At 34.7% G+C, this 18,593-nt stretch overlaps 2 protein-coding genes across 2 annotated transcripts; one reads left to right on the forward strand and one right to left on the reverse strand.

Moving 5' to 3' along the window:
• Positions 1-1,969: 1,969 nt before the first annotated feature.
• LOC132548732 (small ribosomal subunit protein RACK1) lies at positions 1,970-7,444 on the reverse strand. Its single transcript, XM_060212612.1, has 7 exons — positions 7,258-7,444; positions 5,628-5,799; positions 4,929-5,076; positions 3,909-4,004; positions 3,418-3,528; positions 2,983-3,123; positions 1,970-2,267 (listed from the first exon to the last, which is right to left on the reverse strand). The coding sequence occupies exons 1-7, from the start codon at positions 7,364-7,366 to the stop codon at positions 2,088-2,090; spliced, it is 957 nt and encodes a 318-aa protein (XP_060068595.1). The 5' UTR covers positions 7,367-7,444; the 3' UTR covers positions 1,970-2,087.
• Positions 7,445-7,662: 218 nt separating this feature from the next.
• On the forward strand, positions 7,663-16,482 carry LOC132548725 (serine/threonine-protein phosphatase 2A catalytic subunit beta isoform). The gene is made up of 7 exons (XM_060212605.1): positions 7,663-7,874; positions 11,402-11,611; positions 12,017-12,190; positions 12,703-12,792; positions 13,210-13,371; positions 13,838-13,956; positions 14,353-16,482. Exons 1-7 carry the CDS (start codon positions 7,764-7,766, stop codon positions 14,423-14,425), a joined length of 939 nt encoding a protein of 312 aa, XP_060068588.1. The 5' UTR covers positions 7,663-7,763; the 3' UTR covers positions 14,426-16,482.
• The last annotated feature ends 2,111 nt before the right edge of the window (positions 16,483-18,593 follow it).

Consider the following 18,593-nt stretch of genomic DNA (forward strand, 5'->3'; position numbering starts at 1 on the left):
TTTTAATGTACAAATCTTGTACGGTCACTAGCAGCCAAATAGATGAAGCACAAATATGATAGGAATAATAGGGTGCTTAAAGTGGTACCGAAAATATGTAACGCGACTGCTGATGGCCACCTTGAAAATTCAAACTTTGCACCCACAACTGTTTGATCTTTATAATAAGTGTTCTTTCCTTTTTTGTTCTTTAACTATGTGAAATCCGAAAATTCCTCAAAGTAATAGCAACAATAATCTTCTAATTGTTGAATTAAATAGTTAACAAACATTTCGTTTGTCATCTGTTAGCACTTCTGATTTTCAAATCTGTCGCAAAGACGAATAGAACTCAAGACCAAAGGGAAACTACATATCAAATTTGGGAAAGATCCATCCAGTCCTGAAGTACCAGCAATAACAAACTTCCTTTATCCAAATCAAAGATGGCAGCCTGTTGGCCTTTCAATATCGGCAACAAGGATTGTTATGGACGTAGCATGGATGCAATTTGAATAGCCCACCATCTGATGATAGGCTAACAAATTTCAGATGTGGCATACAGGATAAACGTTTACAATTTTCTGTGAAATATTATCAGAAATTTTTCAGAAATGTTCTCAAATGGTTACCCAGAAACCACTGACAAGTGCTACATTTTCAGAAAACCCATTATACACCATGTATTCTACCTCTTGTATACCATTGTGAATTCTGTATAAAAGCTGCTCCTTCCCGCACCCTTACAGGTAGTGAAATCCGTAAAAGCTTTCTCCCTGTCCCATAAAAATACACTGAAATCTGTATGCAAATATAATGACTTCTGTATGAAAGTGGCTCCTTGTCCCATACAAATAATTAATCCTGTCTAAATGTAGGTCCTTGCTTCTACACACATATAGTGAAATCTGTACAACAGTAGCTTCTTCCCTTTCCTGTATAAATAGTGAATTTAATATCAAAGTAACTCCTTCCATCTCCCATACAAACACAATGAACTCGGTGTAAAAAGTTCCCCTCAAATCTTCCATACAAATAACGAGAATTCTTTGTAAATGTTTCTTCTCTCTCCCATACTTGTAGTGATTTCTGTATAAAAGTGTTCCCTTCCCTCTCTTCAAACTAATGAAAATGAGTACGGTGTACAAACACAGCAAACTCTAGTGTAAATGTAGCTCCACCTCTTTCCTAAACAGAGACAGTGAATCCTGTGTAAATGTAGCTTCTTTTCACTCCCACACAAACACAGTGAACTCTGTACACCAGGAAATTCTGTGTAAAAATAGGCCCTTTCTACCACACAAATATAGTGAACGCACTAAAAATAAGAGGCCAAGCGGCCTTGATGGTCACCTGAGAAAGCAATATTGCTTGTAATGGTTAAGGGGTAGTTATCAAGTGTCATGAAACAGAAATAGTGACACTGAATATAGTAAGCCAGTGTCAATACATGGGTACCATCAAAACTGTCATCCTAACTTATATCCAGTCAGAAAGAGGGAAGTTTTTTTCAGAAATGCAATTTTTCAATGATAATATCGGTAAAATTCCAAAAAACTTCCTCCCCAGGAAGAAATGGGACTCATTTTGGTAATTAAATCACCTTTCTCAACACCTAGGATGGGAAATAGTCTGGGGACTGTACAATTCACAATTTAGGTTATCTTAGGCCAGGGAAGGTTCCTGCAAAATTTCATTGGAATTGAATCAGGAGCTTTAGAGAAGACGAAAATGTGAAATTTTTTACGGACGCATGAATGAAGGTGATCGCAACAGGTCAGGAGACTTCGTCTCAGGTGACCTAAAACCTGTAACATCCCAAATACAGTGCAAGAGCTCAAATTTATTTTTAATTGAAAACAGTGAAACCCTTCTGAACTAAATTGTGCTTATTCTATTGAAATTCTTTCAAAGCAATAAAATTGATAACACTGAGTAAACCAATTTCTGCATCTCCATGATGTCGGATAACACAACAAAAATCATGACGTATTTCTCCATGGCAGCACTTTATTGGAGGATTGTCGCAGATGAGCTTGCGCGATGTTGCCTGTTCGACATTACATAATATTTTAGAGTCCAGAATTTCATAGGGGACTGTTTGCTAGTTAACTTCTAGCTGCCATAGACACCTGCCAGACTCGGATGAGATTGTCTGTGTAACCAGCAAACAGTGTCTGTCCATCAGAAGACCAAGCCAGTGAGATACAATCTGGAGGACGTGCCTTTGTGCCGGTTGACATCACTTCCTGTCGCAGTTCGTCAACAACAACCTTGCCTTCCAAGTCCTGCAAACCACAAACAAAGATATACACACAATACTGATGAAGTTATTTACTAGGCAACTCAAAAAGCTAACTTTATAAACTATTTATGCTTTTTTCAGCAGTTACATTTTATGCTATTTACAAGAATGAGGTTAAATCATGACAAATATACATCAGTCTTGAAAATGCTTAACGGAGGGGAAAAACTTAACTATAATCATCTCATAACACTGAGCATATATAAGAGCTGCTAAATTCCCTGGTCAACCATGCTAGTTAGGGGATTTACAGGTCTTCGTCATCACTGTTTAAACTTGATAAATTAACAAAGTGTGCAAGTCAGCATAAGCATTTGAATCATCAGTATCATTGCCCAATGCTCAACAATCTCATCATTCTTGCAAGACACTATTTATAACTTCTGGAGTTTAGCCAACTATAAACCAGATTAGGTAATGACGATATTTCTGCGCATTCAAAAGAATGTGCATTAAAGGCCATATTTTCAAATGCAGGACATTTAATTTGGTAATTTGTGGTAAGTATTTCAAATTAAATGGAGTGATGCTGCATAGCTTACATGCATTCCTAAATAGTTGCTAGAATTTTGTGTACTTCAAAAAGATTTAGTTATGGCTTAAGCAAGAACTCTTAAGATAAAATCCCTTGGATTACACTTGGTAAATTCTGTCTACTTAACATTCAGCACTCTTTGTGTTATATTGACAACTCTTACCCAGATTTTGATGCTGGGGCCTGTGGCTGCACAGAGCCAGTATCTGTTAGGACTGAAGCTGAGGGAGTTGATGGTGTCACCTCCATCCAGGGTGTACAAGTGTTTGCCCTCGTTCAGATCCCAGAGCATAGCCTGTCCATCCTGTAAGAAACCAGTGAAGTAAGTAATGTGACTTAAATGAATGACCATTACTCTGGAGTGAACTTAAAATTCAAAACATATTTTCCAGTCTTTAAATGGACAAAAATATCTTGGCCATTCAATTTGACCCTTTTGATTTCTAATACATAATTCTATTAAAAGTCCACGGAGCTACCAGTCATTGACACAAAATATGGTAGTCCTCTTCTCACATGACAAGCAAATATCATTTGCTACTGATTCTACAGAACATCTGCCATAAACATACAATAACTTTTGTAATTGATTATATACCTTTCCTCCAGAAGCACACAGAGATCCATCAGGAGAGACTGTTACACAGTTGAGGTAACCACTGTGGCCAATGTGGTTAGTCTTTAGCTTGCAGTTAGTCAGATTCCATACCTAGGAAAAAATAGTAACTTAATCAATCAACTGCTTGTTATTGTAGATATTTACCACAAACTAGGCTGTATGGTCCATCTGACCAAGATTTTTCAGCAGATAAAATTTTGCAAGTCAGCATAAGCATTTGAATCATCAGTTTCATTGCCCAATGCTCAACAATCTCATCATTCTTGCACTGCAATTTGATTCTATGTCTATAACTAAGAGAATTTTTTAAACTTCATACAGTTGTCCTTCAAGAATTACAAATAAATGGCAGCCATAGTTTGATATTTCACATATCATTTTCTCTGAATTGTCCGGTTAGTTCCGAGTGTAATGTTACCTAAACAATAATATTAAATTATCGCAGTAACATATCTAATGCTTTAATTTACCTTGACCATTTTGTCCCAGCCACTTGAGACAATGATGGGGTTAGATGTGTTGGGAGAAAATCGGACACATGATGTCCAGTCAGCATGTCCTTCATCCTGAAAAGACAGTAAAATTTTCACAATCTCTGTGTAGAAACATGACCACATCTCTGCACAGAAACATGGTCTCAATCATAAAACCCATTGCTTCAAAAAGCAGAGGTGTCAAAAATAATAAAAGAATTGTCGGTACTCCAGATAAGCAAACACTGTTGATGAAATTGATGTTAACCCATTAAGCGAACATTTTTATTCACCAATCCATATTTAATAATATGTGTATATGATCTGGACATTGCTCCATACCATTTCTTACTTTGTAAAATTATAGTTGCCAAAACACTTCATATAAATGCTTTTCCCCACTCTAGCTTAATGATTCAGATTATAACTCAATAAGACAATAATCACTAGGACTGGTTGCAGCACAGTCAATCCTATGGAGGCTTTATAACTTCTGCATTCAACACTAAAGCAATGGTGAGTAAAATCATTGAATAGATGAGTAACAAGCATTTTGGTTTTGTTTATTTATCACATAATGAAATATCACCCAAGTCAACAGAAGGTAGTCCTATTTCCTGCTGAAAATTGAGTATACTTGCATAGCATATACAAATCATATATTCCCCAATATTTTGGCAATATCTATAACCTATATCCTGCTTCATGCACTTTGTTAGCTAACAATTCTTTAAAAATGATATTATTTACAACAAGGAAATAGCAATGCAATACAGCCACCATCTAAAGCAGAATTTTCAGAATTTGAAATCTGGGTTAATAAGAAACCTTTTTCCGGAAAATCTTATTTTTACTACAACTAAAAACATTTTGAAATTAATCTCCCAAGTTATTTACAGGTTGTCAGAGTGATTAAATGTGATGAATACCATTCAGATTTTGGAATTCTTTTTCTTAAATCTTACAATTTCTTTAATTTTGTAACAAAAGTCACAAGTAACTGATTTTCTTGCATACCTGGATGGTATATTTGCAGACACCAAGAGTGTTCCAGAGTTTGATTGACTTATCTCTGGACCCAGACACAATCTGTCGGTTATCAGCAGAAAAAGCAACACTCATCACATCCTTCTCATGATCATTGAACATTCTGGTTGTGGTTCCACTGAAAATTTTCAATATTGTACATGAATACTCATACAGAAAATCTGAAATGCTAACTGCATAATTTAATCAAACTTCAACACCAATTAATTAAGAATTGCACCTTTTTTTTTTTTTAAAGAAACCAATGAAAAGAATGGTCTAAGGAAATCAAACATGAGCTGTAAAACAATGTCTGCTAACATGCCATGAAAAGTTGGTCTGCCAGGTAGTTCTTTTCTAAGAAATCAATCCTCTCTATGTTTAAAAGTGGCAATGAGAACCAGAGGAGCGACACTAAAGTACAGAAACAGTAGCAGCCCGATCTGAAGTCTAGGTTGAGCAAATACAAAATGCACTCTCATAATTGCAGGACAATTTTCTTTCACTTGTTTCCATCAGTTAGGATTAAATGTGTCTTTTTGTAATCACCGAGTGCATTACTCTATCCGTTCCAATTAATGTCAATTGGATGTTAAAATCTAAGCTAAACAATGCTGATCTTTCCAGATAATCGCTAAAATTTCAATATGATCTTAAAGAAATGGCATATTCATACACTTATATACTTACGCGCTCAAATCCCATAGACGGAGAGACTTGTCCCATGAACCAGACAGTGCAAACTGTCCGTCAGATGACATGACCACATCTGAAACAAAATGTCCGTGACCACGCAAGCACCTCAACGGAAGACCATAGTTGGCTTCATCCCTGGTCAACTTCCACATAATCAGGGTCTTGTCTGGAAATAGAATTTGATGATACATGCAATATTTCTATGATGTACCACTTTTACTGCATTAAATGAATACATTTCAATAAAGACAATATACCATAATTTTTGTAAAACCAATAAGCTATCTTATGCATGTAGGATTTGTATTGTATGCATCCTTTGCCAACCCCTGTATAATCTGCCGCTTGACCTATACAGCTTCCCAGAAAAGACAAAATTACAAGGTTTCATTGTCTGCTCAGTCCTAATAATTATTTTTTAAGAGTGCACATTCTGATGATTTTGTGGTCAGCACACACCTGGTTTGACCAAGCTATATATGGTGAAAAAATGTCTACCAAAATGTCAATTATTTTCTAAAAATAAATGAGTGCAACATTCACAAGTGTGCCCAAAAGCAGTTATTTACATTAACATGCTCCATCCTAATAATAATTTTTTTAGAATGCACCATTTGAAATCAAGATGATTTCAGAATCGGCAAACACTTGGTTTTACAAAGTGAAGTGCCTGTACAAGGTAGCAAATCCTCACAACAAATATAATAATTTTTCAAAAGAAAAAAACTAATAGTTGGTACGTCAAGTAGTTCTTTTATATGAAATCAATGATCTTATGTATTAAGTGGCAAAGAGAACCAGAGGAGTGACATTAAAGTATAGAATAATAAGCAGTCGGATATGTAGACTTTGGGTCAGCTGAAACAAAATGCACTCTCATAATTGCAGGACAATTTTCGTTCACTTGTTTCCATCAGTTAGGATAAAATGTGTCTTTTTTTAATCATCGAGTGCTTTAAAGTGAAGTCTTCAATATTCAAAAGTGCGCACAATAGACGGATATTAACGCCAATATCTTTCATTGAATGCAAGATTATATGAAAAATGAAGTTCTTACAGATAGGCTGAACAACAAAAGGGGCGTTCTTGTTAACAAGACCATCTAATTTTGTGCTAAAATGACAATTGGAGAGCATGAATTTCCATGTGTTCTATCTACGGCTACTCTGTATCCAATGGAGATGATATTTTTACAAAAATCAAGATACAGGAATGATCATCCCCCCCCTTCCCCCCCCATGTCAAAAATATGCCATTTTTAGGTGCAAATGTTGTTCTCAATCTGTTTACCAATATAAGGGCAGCAGTGGAGATGACAGTTTGCAAAGCTTTGACAATGCACTATATGAAAATCATTACAGTGTTCAAAGCTACGACAGCGTGCCAAAGGCGTCCTGGGTTCGAATCCCAATCTAACCCCATTGCAAGATCTCTCAGTCTGCGTTATCGGGTTTGGTATTGTAAACAACCTCGTAACGGACAGTCTTGACTGTCCGCGGACATTCCCGTCATATCAATTACAGGCACTCAACAGAAGCTCTAAAATATTTTCCTACTGTACTGCAGACAAATCATATAAAAACTTGTCCACGTTGAGGAGTTGCAGATACAGAAAATAACGTACCCCGTGATGATGACAGCACCATATCAGGGTATTGTGGGGTTGTGGCAATCTGCGTAACCCATCCTCCGTGACCCTTAAGGGTTCCTCTTAATGTCATTTGCTCCACCATGTTTATTAGTGGTCTTCTCGCAACGATTACGTTGGATTTCGGCCACTACTATTTTTCGTGACCGTGGTCTATGGCGGAAGACCGGAAAAGGAAGTTGGACTCGAGGAAATTTCAGAGGGCGCTGATTTATCTACTACCTAAAATGCGTTTTTCACGCAATTGTGGATTATCATTTGAATTAATGGACTTTTTTAATATTTTCTTTTTTAGAAATTCTGCAGTTGTTTCCTATCATATCATGTATTGATTCATTTTATGAATAAGCAATATATCTAGGAATGACGTCACATCGCACCTCAGACCTACGGCGGCCATTTTGTCTGTAGCTGCTTTTGAAAACACGGGAAACCGTGTTCGTACATGAATATTGGACACTGCTCACAGTACAGAACATAAAATGGATGTCATAAAAGACAGATCTGGTGCCAAAGAACTCGACCAATGGATTGAACAGTTGAATGAATGCAAGCAATTGTCTGAAAATCAAGTTAAATCGTTGTGCGAAAAGGTATATTTTGTACCGGTTGCTACGAAGTAACCTCTCATATATATTTTCTAATATGTGTTCTCTGTCTATAATTCAAAAATCCATCGCCATACTTTTTACGTAGTTAGACTGCTGAGGCATTTTTATCCATGCTGTCTTGATGGTAAGTAATAATTATATACAACGAATGGTGCAGTGACCAATCGTTGCATTTCAAGGGCCAACTAGCCTGAATGGAAGTCAAAATAGCTACCGTGTAGTCTAAACGATTTTCCTAACCTAAGAAAAATTAGAAGTCAGTAGTTCGGCCTCTAGCATTAACAGTAATCATAGTCAAGGACATATTTGTAATAAAAATATCTTCATTTGCTAATGAGTTAGAAGGAAGCAATATTTTGAGTAAATGGCCGATCTGAAATGGAGTGAATTACGCGTAACATTTGTCAGATACATTTACTCATGGCAAAAGGGACTACTGTGACTGTAGTGTTTGTACATTGACATTTGTCCTCTCTATGCATGCATGTGACATAGTGGGATTATCTGCATCATGTTCCTTAAATATACATGTATTTGATAGCATATGAATACCATTTAAGATAGCCCAAATTTCCTCTGGATCCTCCACTTAATATTGTGATATTTTGACAGATGGATGTTAAGTGCAAAGCATGAGTGCACCTCTATATGAAAGTATGGAAGTTTAAACTGTGTAATTATAAACTTGTGGCCTGTACTACTACTGATACAGGATCAAATGGGCCAGGTTTGGATATTAGAGCTATCCCATTTGGCAATTGTTTAAAAGGTATTTGTTACCTCATAGCTAATTTATTTTATTGACACTCCGCGAGTTTACAACATCAAATAATGTCGCAGAATTATGACTTAGGATATTTTCACAGCAGACACTTGTTCCTAAAAAGGGTAACATCTGGTACATTAGATTGGACACTGAAGGCAAGGGAATTCAAGTCATTTTTTAACAAGTTGTTTTGACACCCAATTGTTTCAGTACTTACAAAAGTTGTTTCGGTACTTGGTAAAATGGGTCACATAGCTAGAGTGTCATTTTGAGTGAATAGTCCTACAGTAACGGAATGAGCAATTTTTATTAATGACAAGGCACCTTGAAAACCTTATTAGATACGTAAATGAAAACATTTTCAATTGTACCAAAACATGTATTTTGTATATTTATGCTTGAGAAAAAACATCTATCAGAAGGATTTCAACAAGTACTTCTGAACTAAATCCTTTTTGTACAGTGGGGTTGTCAATTCTGTTTAGTGATTCTTCATGATATTGACTTATTTTAAGACCTGAATAGTTTCTTCATAGAAAAAATAGTAATGACACTAGGACTCAACAGAAAAGATTTCTGATAACCTAAAACATATCAATTTGATTGTTAACTAGGTTTGAATTTGTGTACCAGGATTTCTGTCAAAATAGGTAACACTGAAGCATACATCAACATTCTGCAAAGAAAATATTTAATCATTTCAGTTGTATGTCATGTTCAGATCTACCAAATTCAAACAGTTTTGAAAAGTACATAATATGCTTAGTGATGACAAGAAACGTGATTTGATTACTACTTTGCATTTACTCATTATTGTCCATACATTTTCTGAAGTATTCTGATAGATGCATTTCTTCATAAGAATGAAATCTTTTAAGTACCACAGTATGGGTCAGGTAGCAATGGTCAGCTGCTCAGGCCAAGAATCTGTGTCTGTGACAGTATTAGTATTGTACATGTTCCTGTATCTATTATGACTTAAAAGATGAGAATTACCATTGACAGGGATGAATAATAAGGTTCAAACTCTTGCAGCTGTATCTTTCTCCATGACAAGAAATGTACCAAAAATGGCCTCCAACCACTCTTCTGTCAAGAGTTAACCATGTTTAAACAGCAGTAATTACCATACTGAAGCTAATAAGCAAGCTGTAAACCAGTATATCTTTAGTCCAAAAACTGTATTTCACATAGGATATGTTTGATATACATGATGGTCATGTTCCCAAAAAATGTTCATGCAGATATTAAAGTTGTTGAAAATTCTATGGTTAGGTCAAACCATATCACTAATACATCTGACACAATTCTTGTATAACCTGTAGGTACTATATATATCAAAGTTTACCAAGTATGATGAGAAGATGACGTCAATCATCCATGAATTTTAGTTATTTTCAAAAAAATGAAATCTGTAAAATGTGTATCATTGTGGTACTGTTACAATGACAAACAATGAATGTTGTAATACATACTAGTTTGTATGTTGTAGAGAATAAGGATTGTCAAACCCAATTTCTGTGTACATGTGTTTACTCAGTGACTCAATTACACTTGTGTTATCGCTGTAGATAAACTATATCGGTGAATAATGAATTGACCGATGAATACCCAATACAGTGGTTTAACACTTGTATGATATTGATATTCTTATTACATGTACAAACTATGGATTATGCTGGTATTGAAAACATTCACTATTGCTAAAGCTGTCGGCATTATAAATATGGATGATTTAAAAATGTTCCTTATTACTAAAGCTGGCATATGATGTACAGTTCTTAGGTGACATACTTCAACCGTGGAATGTGATAGGCTTCAAGATCAGACTTCTCTTGTTGGTGCTGCCCTCTGACATGTAGATTTGAATTGTTATACATTATGTATTTATGGAAAGAGGAATATTTTATTATTTCCAAATTTTAAAAAAAAATCCTGTGTCTGGGAAATGTTCACTAGATAGATCCCTCACTTTTGATTTGGATTGTAAAGCTAGTTAACGAAGTTGCGCCTGTCAGTGTAAGGTATGTCCCATCGTTATGGATACTGATTACAAGATTGTGACATCATCAGTATAGGGCAAGTAGATATAAAAGTAGTCCAGTAATCATTGTAGAAATTTTTTCTTGAGTCTAGAGAATTGCTTCCAAAATTTTGATGAGTCCAGTTATAAAGAGAAATAGTGAGTTTTCATAATTTAAGCAAGTCCCATAGAAAAAGCAGGAGTCCATAGGAGTCAAATATTTGAGTCCCAAATTAATCACTAGAAGCAAGTGTTTGATTACTCAATCAGTATTCATTTCTTTTACAATGCCCATATCTTCTGTGCATTTCTCCTTAAACAAAGGTACTTTAGTAGTGCTGATTTAACGCACAGTGTATATGAAGGAGGTTTGTTTGATTGATTGCTGTGATTATTGCTTCATCAACAATTGGGGTCATTTTGAGGTGAGGTTGCCTTGTAGTAAGTGGTGACAACCTCACTGAACAACACATATTGTGTCTACTTTTATCAGTTAATAGTAGTTGAAAGTCGTATGAAAGTCTATTTCAAGGAATCAAAAATGTTCAAAGTACAAGACCCTTACTGCAATTATAATATAAGAATGGAGATTCTTCTAGATTGTTTATTTACACTCACCACACTTATTTCTACCAAATGCTTTAATTTTTAGGCCATGGCTATTTCCAATTCAGTATTGTTGATCACAAAGCTTATACCAATTTTTTTTTTATTTTTCAGGCCAAAGAGATTTTAACAAAAGAGTCCAATGTACAGGAAGTGAGATGTCCTGTGACAGTGTGTGGAGATGTCCACGGCCAGTTCCATGACCTGATGGAACTATTCCGCATTGGTGGAAAATCACCCGACACAAACTACTTATTTATGGGAGATTATGTAGATAGAGGTTACTACTCTGTAGAAACAGTTAGTCTTCTAGTAGCATTGAAGGTAAGGACTTTTCTCATGTTGTGTTAACTGTTCACACTGTAGCAATAAGTAGAAGATGCAATTTACAGAAAGGTACAAAGTATTCCAATGTCCAAATGTCAGGTAAAAATGCAGGAACTGAGTAGTAATGAAGTATGTCCTGTAGAGCAGTGACCAGAGACAGATTGCAAGGTGGTTGTTCCTACACCACGTGATATATATAAAGGAAGCAGAAAGTTATTTTAAAAATTCATTAACATATTTAATGTTCAGTTCAAAATGTTTTAAACTGATTATATCCTATTGAATATTTGTCCACAGATAACAGTATCAGAATATATGAACATGAAAACCTGACCAAATATAAAATGCTGTTTAAGTTATTTTTGAATTATGCAACATGTTTTAATTTCTTTGAATCTCTAGGTAAGGTTTAAGGACAGAATCACAATCCTACGAGGGAACCACGAAAGTCGTCAAATTACCCAAGTATACGGTTTTTATGATGAGTGCTTAAGAAAGTATGGAAATGCCAACGTATGGAAATATTTCACCGATCTGTTTGATTACCTCCCTCTCACAGCCTTAGTGGATTCACAGGTGAGTGTCTGATTTGGTCTAGAATAGACAGGTCCTTTTTGCAAACATAATCTCAAACTTGGAATAGATTAAAATTGATGCCAAATATTTACTAATTATTTGGGAAAATCAGTTAATGTTTTAAGTGTAATGTGCTAGTTGAACCATTTCTAACTTTGAAAATAGTCGTGGGTCAATTTGTACTCTGAAAATTCAATTTGATATGTGCCACTCTGAAGTAATAATTGAAAAAGGATTATATGTGATTGTCACACTCAGATTTTTTAATTCATTTATCCTAATTATGATGAAATGATATTAAAGTAATGTCTTTATATGTTCTGTAAAATGTAAGTCACATCTATCCAAGGTATGGTTTCCTGCTCTTTATCAAATCATCGATTTCAAATTCTTTTGTTCATGGTACCCATGGAAAAACTCATGTATCCTGGGATGGGATAGAAATTAACATTTTTATTGGTATAGCCCTTTTAATAATTTTATTTGTAATGTGAAATATTTTGTCTTTGTAGATATTTTGTTTACATGGTGGTTTGTCGCCATCTATAGACACATTAGATCATATACGAGCATTAGACAGAATCCAGGAAGTTCCTCATGAGGTAGGTTACAAGGAATAATATCAACTGCTGGTAATGTCTTCAAACCTTACTCTCTGTACCATTTGTGTGTATTTCTTTGTCAATTTGAAAATTGACATTAATTTGCTCTGAATGCATTGACAGAAAACAAATCTTAAAGATTTAAAATTCTTTTCTACATTTCCTCAGTAAATGAAAAAAATTGTGAGGTTATTAAAATGTGTTGAGGATAAAAGTGAATACATAAAAAATATTCTTGATTTTGCAAATGCAACAAGTTCACTCTCTTCACAAATCAGTCTTAATACCTAAAAGATAACGTACCATGCTTAGTGTATATGTCTGTCAAGAGTATCGTAAATGTAAGATAACTTCAGGAGTAGCTTTCTTTTCTTGTTGATACAATGTGTAAGGTGGCTACATTAAACATTGTTTCAGGGACCAATGTGTGATCTGCTATGGTCTGACCCCGACGACAGGGGTGGCTGGGGTATATCTCCGCGTGGTGCTGGCTATACCTTTGGACAGGACATTTCAGAGACCTTCAATCACAGTAATTCTCTGACACTGGTATCCAGGGCGCATCAGCTAGTCATGGAGGTATCAGTTACTTACATTTCCTACAATATATTTTCATGGCCATAATATGAAGAGTTCTTCCCCCTGCACCATTTTTACTTTGTATGGAAAACTGTAACTATTGGTTGACTTGTTGCTGAAGGGTACAAACCCTTGTTGGAAATCAGATATGATTTCTTCATAGCTGGCCTCTAGATCAACATGTTTCTACACACCTGCTGACTTCAGATACTAGTCGAACTGACAACACTTTAATGATTTTTTTCTCCTGTATCTGGAAGGGAAGTTCACAGTATGGAATCCTCATTATGGGATTTAAATAATGACTTTTCTTTTCTCTGTCATTCTGGGATACCTCATTTGTATTTGTACCATTTAATTATTGGCAGCTTTTTGAAACAGGCAGTGTCTGAAGTCATTTTACCCAGACTATGAAAATTTCTTATCTTTTTAAGATATAACTAAGTTTATTTTTTTTTCTTGGCAGGGTTACAATTGGTGTCATGATCGGAATGTGGTAACAATATTCAGTGCTCCCAACTACTGTTACCGTTGTGGAAATCAAGCGGCTATCATGGAATTAGATGATGCTCTTAAGTATTCATTGTAAGTAGACACGTTTTTCTAACAACTGAAAGAGAACACTAGAATTAGTATTAGTTGTTGCTTTGATTTTCAAGATGTGAAGATGTCTTCTAAAATATGTTGAAACAAATAGAGACAAGAAATTTTCAGAAAATAAGCCTCCATTCAAATTATAATGTTAACTTAGTTAAAAACTCGAATCAGGATTTTGTGGCTTGATGTGACCCACCTGAACTGTACAGTTCACTGTCATTTCTTAGAACTGGATTGTATATGAGCCTAATTCTGTCCCACAATGCATTATTCAGTATAAATGTATTGCTACTGTTAAGTTTTTTCATTAATTAACTTTAGTCAAGAGACTTGTCTGTTTAAGTGAGGTAATATTGTTACACACCTCTTTGTTTATTTCACCAGCTTGCAGTTTGATCCGGCACCAAGGCGAGGAGAACCTCACGTAACAAGGAGAACTCCAGATTATTTCCTGTAGGAACAGAACAAAGAGCTTTGCAGAACAATTTCATGCGCTAATACTAGTATCTAAAAATGTTGTACCAGAGTTTGTATGTGAAGTCTTTAGTGCTGGGACTCTGCCAACTGACTGATCTGTGACCAGCAGTGGTGTACTGACCAGCGATATGTCGATCCCTACCAGCACATCAAGAATGACGTTTTAGTTTTTGTTTTATTAATACATGGAGAGATAACAGCTCATCAAATATTGACCTGGTCTTCAACTTTTATATGAAGAGAAAGGAGGATTACTTAGAAGTTTTGCCAGTGAGTAGAGGGATGGGGTTATCTAAATGTAATGCACTAGTTTCCATCTTTTCCAGGCACTTGTGTTCTGGTGTCATGAGTGTGCAATTTTAATGGATTGTAATTTTCACGTGTTCAGTATGTAATGGGCAATTAGATACGTTGATCATGGTAAACTTGTAGACCTGTTTCATTTGTCAGAAGCAGTCAGAAGAAGAATGACACAACATCATCAACATAGAGATACAGTTTTATTAAAGTATCTATCATAAGTGTTATTTATCACTTCACGATGTCATGTTCTAATAAATGATATTAATAAATGATATCATTGAATAAAGAAATTAGTCCTAAAAATTTTTACAGGATTGCAAATTTTTTAATATTCATTTATATCTGAAAATAATTGCATTGTGTATAAACTGGACATTTTCTTCCCAAAGCAAAGTTAATTTTGTAGGAATCATAAGTTATATGTGAGTAGGAGGTGAGATTAAACAGTCCTGTGTGATTATTTATATATTATGTAATTAGTGGGCCGTTTAACTGGACCTGGTAGTGACACTCAATGCTTGTGTACATGGTAAATAGGCATCATTGTGCTAAATATTGAACTTTTGTTATATTTCGTAATGTATGAATGGAAGTAAGGAAATCACAAGATGAATGATTGTATGAAAGAAGTCTCTCTTTTTTTTGTCAAACCTTTGTCTACTTTTGAGTTTTATTTCTTTCATTCTGCCAAATGTTCAAAATTGATTGGATTTTTTTCCCAACAAGGCATTGCCAATATAAAGAACATATTTGTAGAAATTAAGATGCACGCCTGTGTAATATGTACTGTATGATTGGATTAAAAAATCCAGCTGTCTTTTGAAATGGCATGAGTTTTTCGCAGAATATGTTTTGAAGGAGCCAATTTCTCTCCCTTTCATTCTCTCGCACACCTTTTTATGTAAAAAGGTCTGATCATCCTCTTTTTGATCTGAAAGATGTTGATAATTTATGCTAATGCTAGATTACATAATGTCATATTTCCTTAGCATATATGCCCAACAGATTTATTACACATAAAAGTAGCTTATTTAACTCTATGTATGTTTTATATGGTTGAAGCATTTTCACTGGTTGCTTTTCTGGAACAAAAGGATTTAGAAATGCATAAGAAAATAACACCCACACCTGACATTTGACTTAAATGGTTCCTCTGCAAACACATAATTTAGTTATCACTAAAATTTCAATTCTTAAAAGGAAAGGAATCTGTGAAGTTTATTGTGATTGTTTAAAACATTTATCTGTTTAATGTACACATACAATAATCTTGTGTTTAGGTATTGTATTGACCAATATCATTTGACGGAGTTTGAAATAAAAAGTGTAAATTTGTAGTGTATCATTTAATAGTACAGTAGTTCTGAGTTGTCAAAGTGTTGATTAATGTATTAATATGTTCCTAGCAGACTTCTAATCATTTGGAATTTTTTGTTTTGTGATGTTTTGAGTCTTTTTATCCTTCTGTTGATCCTGAAACTAAATATCTATTGACACGGGGATTGTCATATTGATATGTAGTTAAAAACATGTTCCACATGCTTCAGTACAGTGAATTGTAGTGTGATAATAAATTTTTAAGAATTTTTTTCTCGCCATGATCATCCTGAGCAATGAATTATTACATACTGTGAGTGTCATTGAATCGGGAGATGCAAGATTTTAGACTTTACAATTTGCACACGAATACTTATGTCGACAAAGTTATTGATAATAAAGATGAAGTAACAGCTATGGTTTTCTTTAGTTCTCTTTTTTGTGAAATCAGTTTCTTGTGAAACCACTGTTCTGTTCTTCCTACGTTTTGTTTGTTCAAAGCGACAATAGTTTTAACTATTTGCCTGATAACATTAAGTAGATTGATTGTATTTCAGTTACTTACAGTACAAATTATTACCAAGAATCTGTGAAAAACATGGTACAAAAAAAATATATTGCTACTCAATCTATACAAAGTCCTTATTCACTATGGTGTACACACTAGAATACAGATCTAACTGGCAAAATCCTCTATGTTATTGCCATATATTCAACATCAAACTTTGTATGAATAGTTAGGATTCTTTGTATAAATCAAGATAGTCATGTTTTATACTCTTCTCTGATAATAGATTGAAGAAATAGACTTTTTTTATTTTTGTAAACAAGTTCTGAGGTCGCATGATCCAAAATTAAATGACATTTTCAACATCTTTTTTACAAAACTGTTGAATAAGTGCTTTGAGTTTCAGAAGGTCAGGGATATTGATATGAATAGTAATAAGAATGCAGTATGGAAACAACGAAAGTTGTCAAATCAGGTCACATGACATGATTTGAACAGATTAAGGAATGTGCACTTATATTACACTGATTAGTGCTATGATATGAGTATGTTTCTAAAAGGGTGTAAGGCAAGACCATACAAATTTCTAATACATTAAAGAATATAGTTTCGACAACTTTATGGAGGTATGAAATTACGAATCGTCAAACTCACCATCATCAGATGTTGGGCTGTTCAAAATTGCCTTTTTTATTCTGCCTGGTGAGAGAGCATAAAGCCTGTTAGTCTGTTTGCCATAATTTTGTCCAGAGCGTAACTCAAAACTGTAAAGAGATATCAACATGAAAAAGTGGTATATTGATCGCAACAAGAAGTGCAGTGCACAAGAACTATCACTTTTTTTTGCTTAATTTAGGAATTACTGCCCTTTGTAAAAATTTTGTCCAGAGTATTACACTAAAGCTATGAAAGGTATCAACATGAACCTTAACATGTAGAAATATCTCAACAAGGAGAAATGAGGTGCAAACGAACCATCACTCTCTTCTGCATAATTAAGGAATTATTGCCCTTTGTTACTTTTCAGACTTAAATTTTGTTCCATTCGGGATACATAACCCTTCTCTGTGGGTCCTTGTTTGTGGTCCATCTCCCTTCTGTCTTTATTAATATTTATCCTTATATTTCATAGCTTTGGTGACACACCTTACCTAAGTCAGTTGAAAAATTGATAATGGCAGAGGACTATATAAAATTCTTGTTGCAGCTGGTAAGAAAACTGTTGTGATGTTTCCATGACTACACCATCACCTTCATCAAACAAATAACTAGTGTAAAATAAATTTGCACTGAGGAAACCAGTGTTTGAGAAGGTAATGAATTAGCAGGACCTCTGACAGTACTTCAATCCTATGTACGCTGAACTGGAAAATAATGTGACTAAGTTATATAAAAATGGTTTGAATTGGTGTTGGGTGGTAATACTGCACTATTTCATGAAAGGCAACTGCTATGCATTGTTTAAAACCCAGTAATAGATATGCAAGAGTCTATGGGCCCCATCATCCCTGTTTAGTACCAACCAGCTTATAGCATATCCAATGTCTTCCTTGATCTGTCATTTGAAAATATTGTTCTTCCCTATCAACTGTTTAAAAATTGTCCCAGTCAATGATCTGGTTGTGCTGTTTAGTATCAGCTGTAAATATTATATGCTAACTTAAAGACTTGGAACTTGAATGGTTTGTACTCAGATCTCTAAAAATTTCCTTCCCATTTTGAGTTTCTAGTGTTCACTAAGTTGTACCCCAAATCTTGCATGTTTCTCTGATATATGATGTGCCACAGTTTGCTGAATAACACGCTTCGTTGAATTTATCCTTTTCCTACTGGTATTCATAAGCCCATGAATATAGATTGAAAGCAGTTAAATGCTTTCAATACTTACTCTTTTTTTAGATTTTTTAAAAAATTATTTGTTTACAGGTTTTATGTCTGATATAATTGCCTTTTTGTCATTTCAACACAGAGTTTTATTTTTGATGTAGGACACATGAGTTTATTTTTAAGTCCTGCTTTA

Source organism: Ylistrum balloti, unplaced genomic scaffold (genome assembly GCF_031769215.1).
Source record: "Ylistrum balloti isolate Yb309-2 unplaced genomic scaffold, AGI_CSIRO_Ybal_v1 Utg370026, whole genome shotgun sequence".
NCBI lineage: Eukaryota > Metazoa > Mollusca > Bivalvia > Pectinida > Pectinidae > Ylistrum > Ylistrum balloti.

Bases quoted from the DNA above. Each gene is read 5' to 3' on its own strand.
- LOC132548732 (XM_060212612.1), bottom strand. From the start codon at position 7,366: ATGGTGGAGCAAATGACATTAAGAGGAACCCTTAAGGGTCACGGAGGA. The intron at 4,005-4,928 runs GTATGCAAGAAA...CTGTCTTTTCAG, and splicing joins TCTGCAAATATACCATCCAG to GATGAAGGACATGCTGACTG. The intron at 3,529-3,908 runs GTAAATTAAAGC...ATTTTTTCCTAG, and splicing joins GCTGGGACAAAATGGTCAAG to GTATGGAATCTGACTAACTG.
- LOC132548725 (XM_060212605.1), top strand. From the start codon at position 7,764: ATGGATGTCATAAAAGACAGATCTGGTGCCAAAGAACTCGACCAATGG. The intron at 11,612-12,016 runs GTAAGGACTTTT...TTGAATCTCTAG, and splicing joins GTCTTCTAGTAGCATTGAAG to GTAAGGTTTAAGGACAGAAT. The intron at 12,191-12,702 runs GTGAGTGTCTGA...TTGTCTTTGTAG, and splicing joins CAGCCTTAGTGGATTCACAG to ATATTTTGTTTACATGGTGG.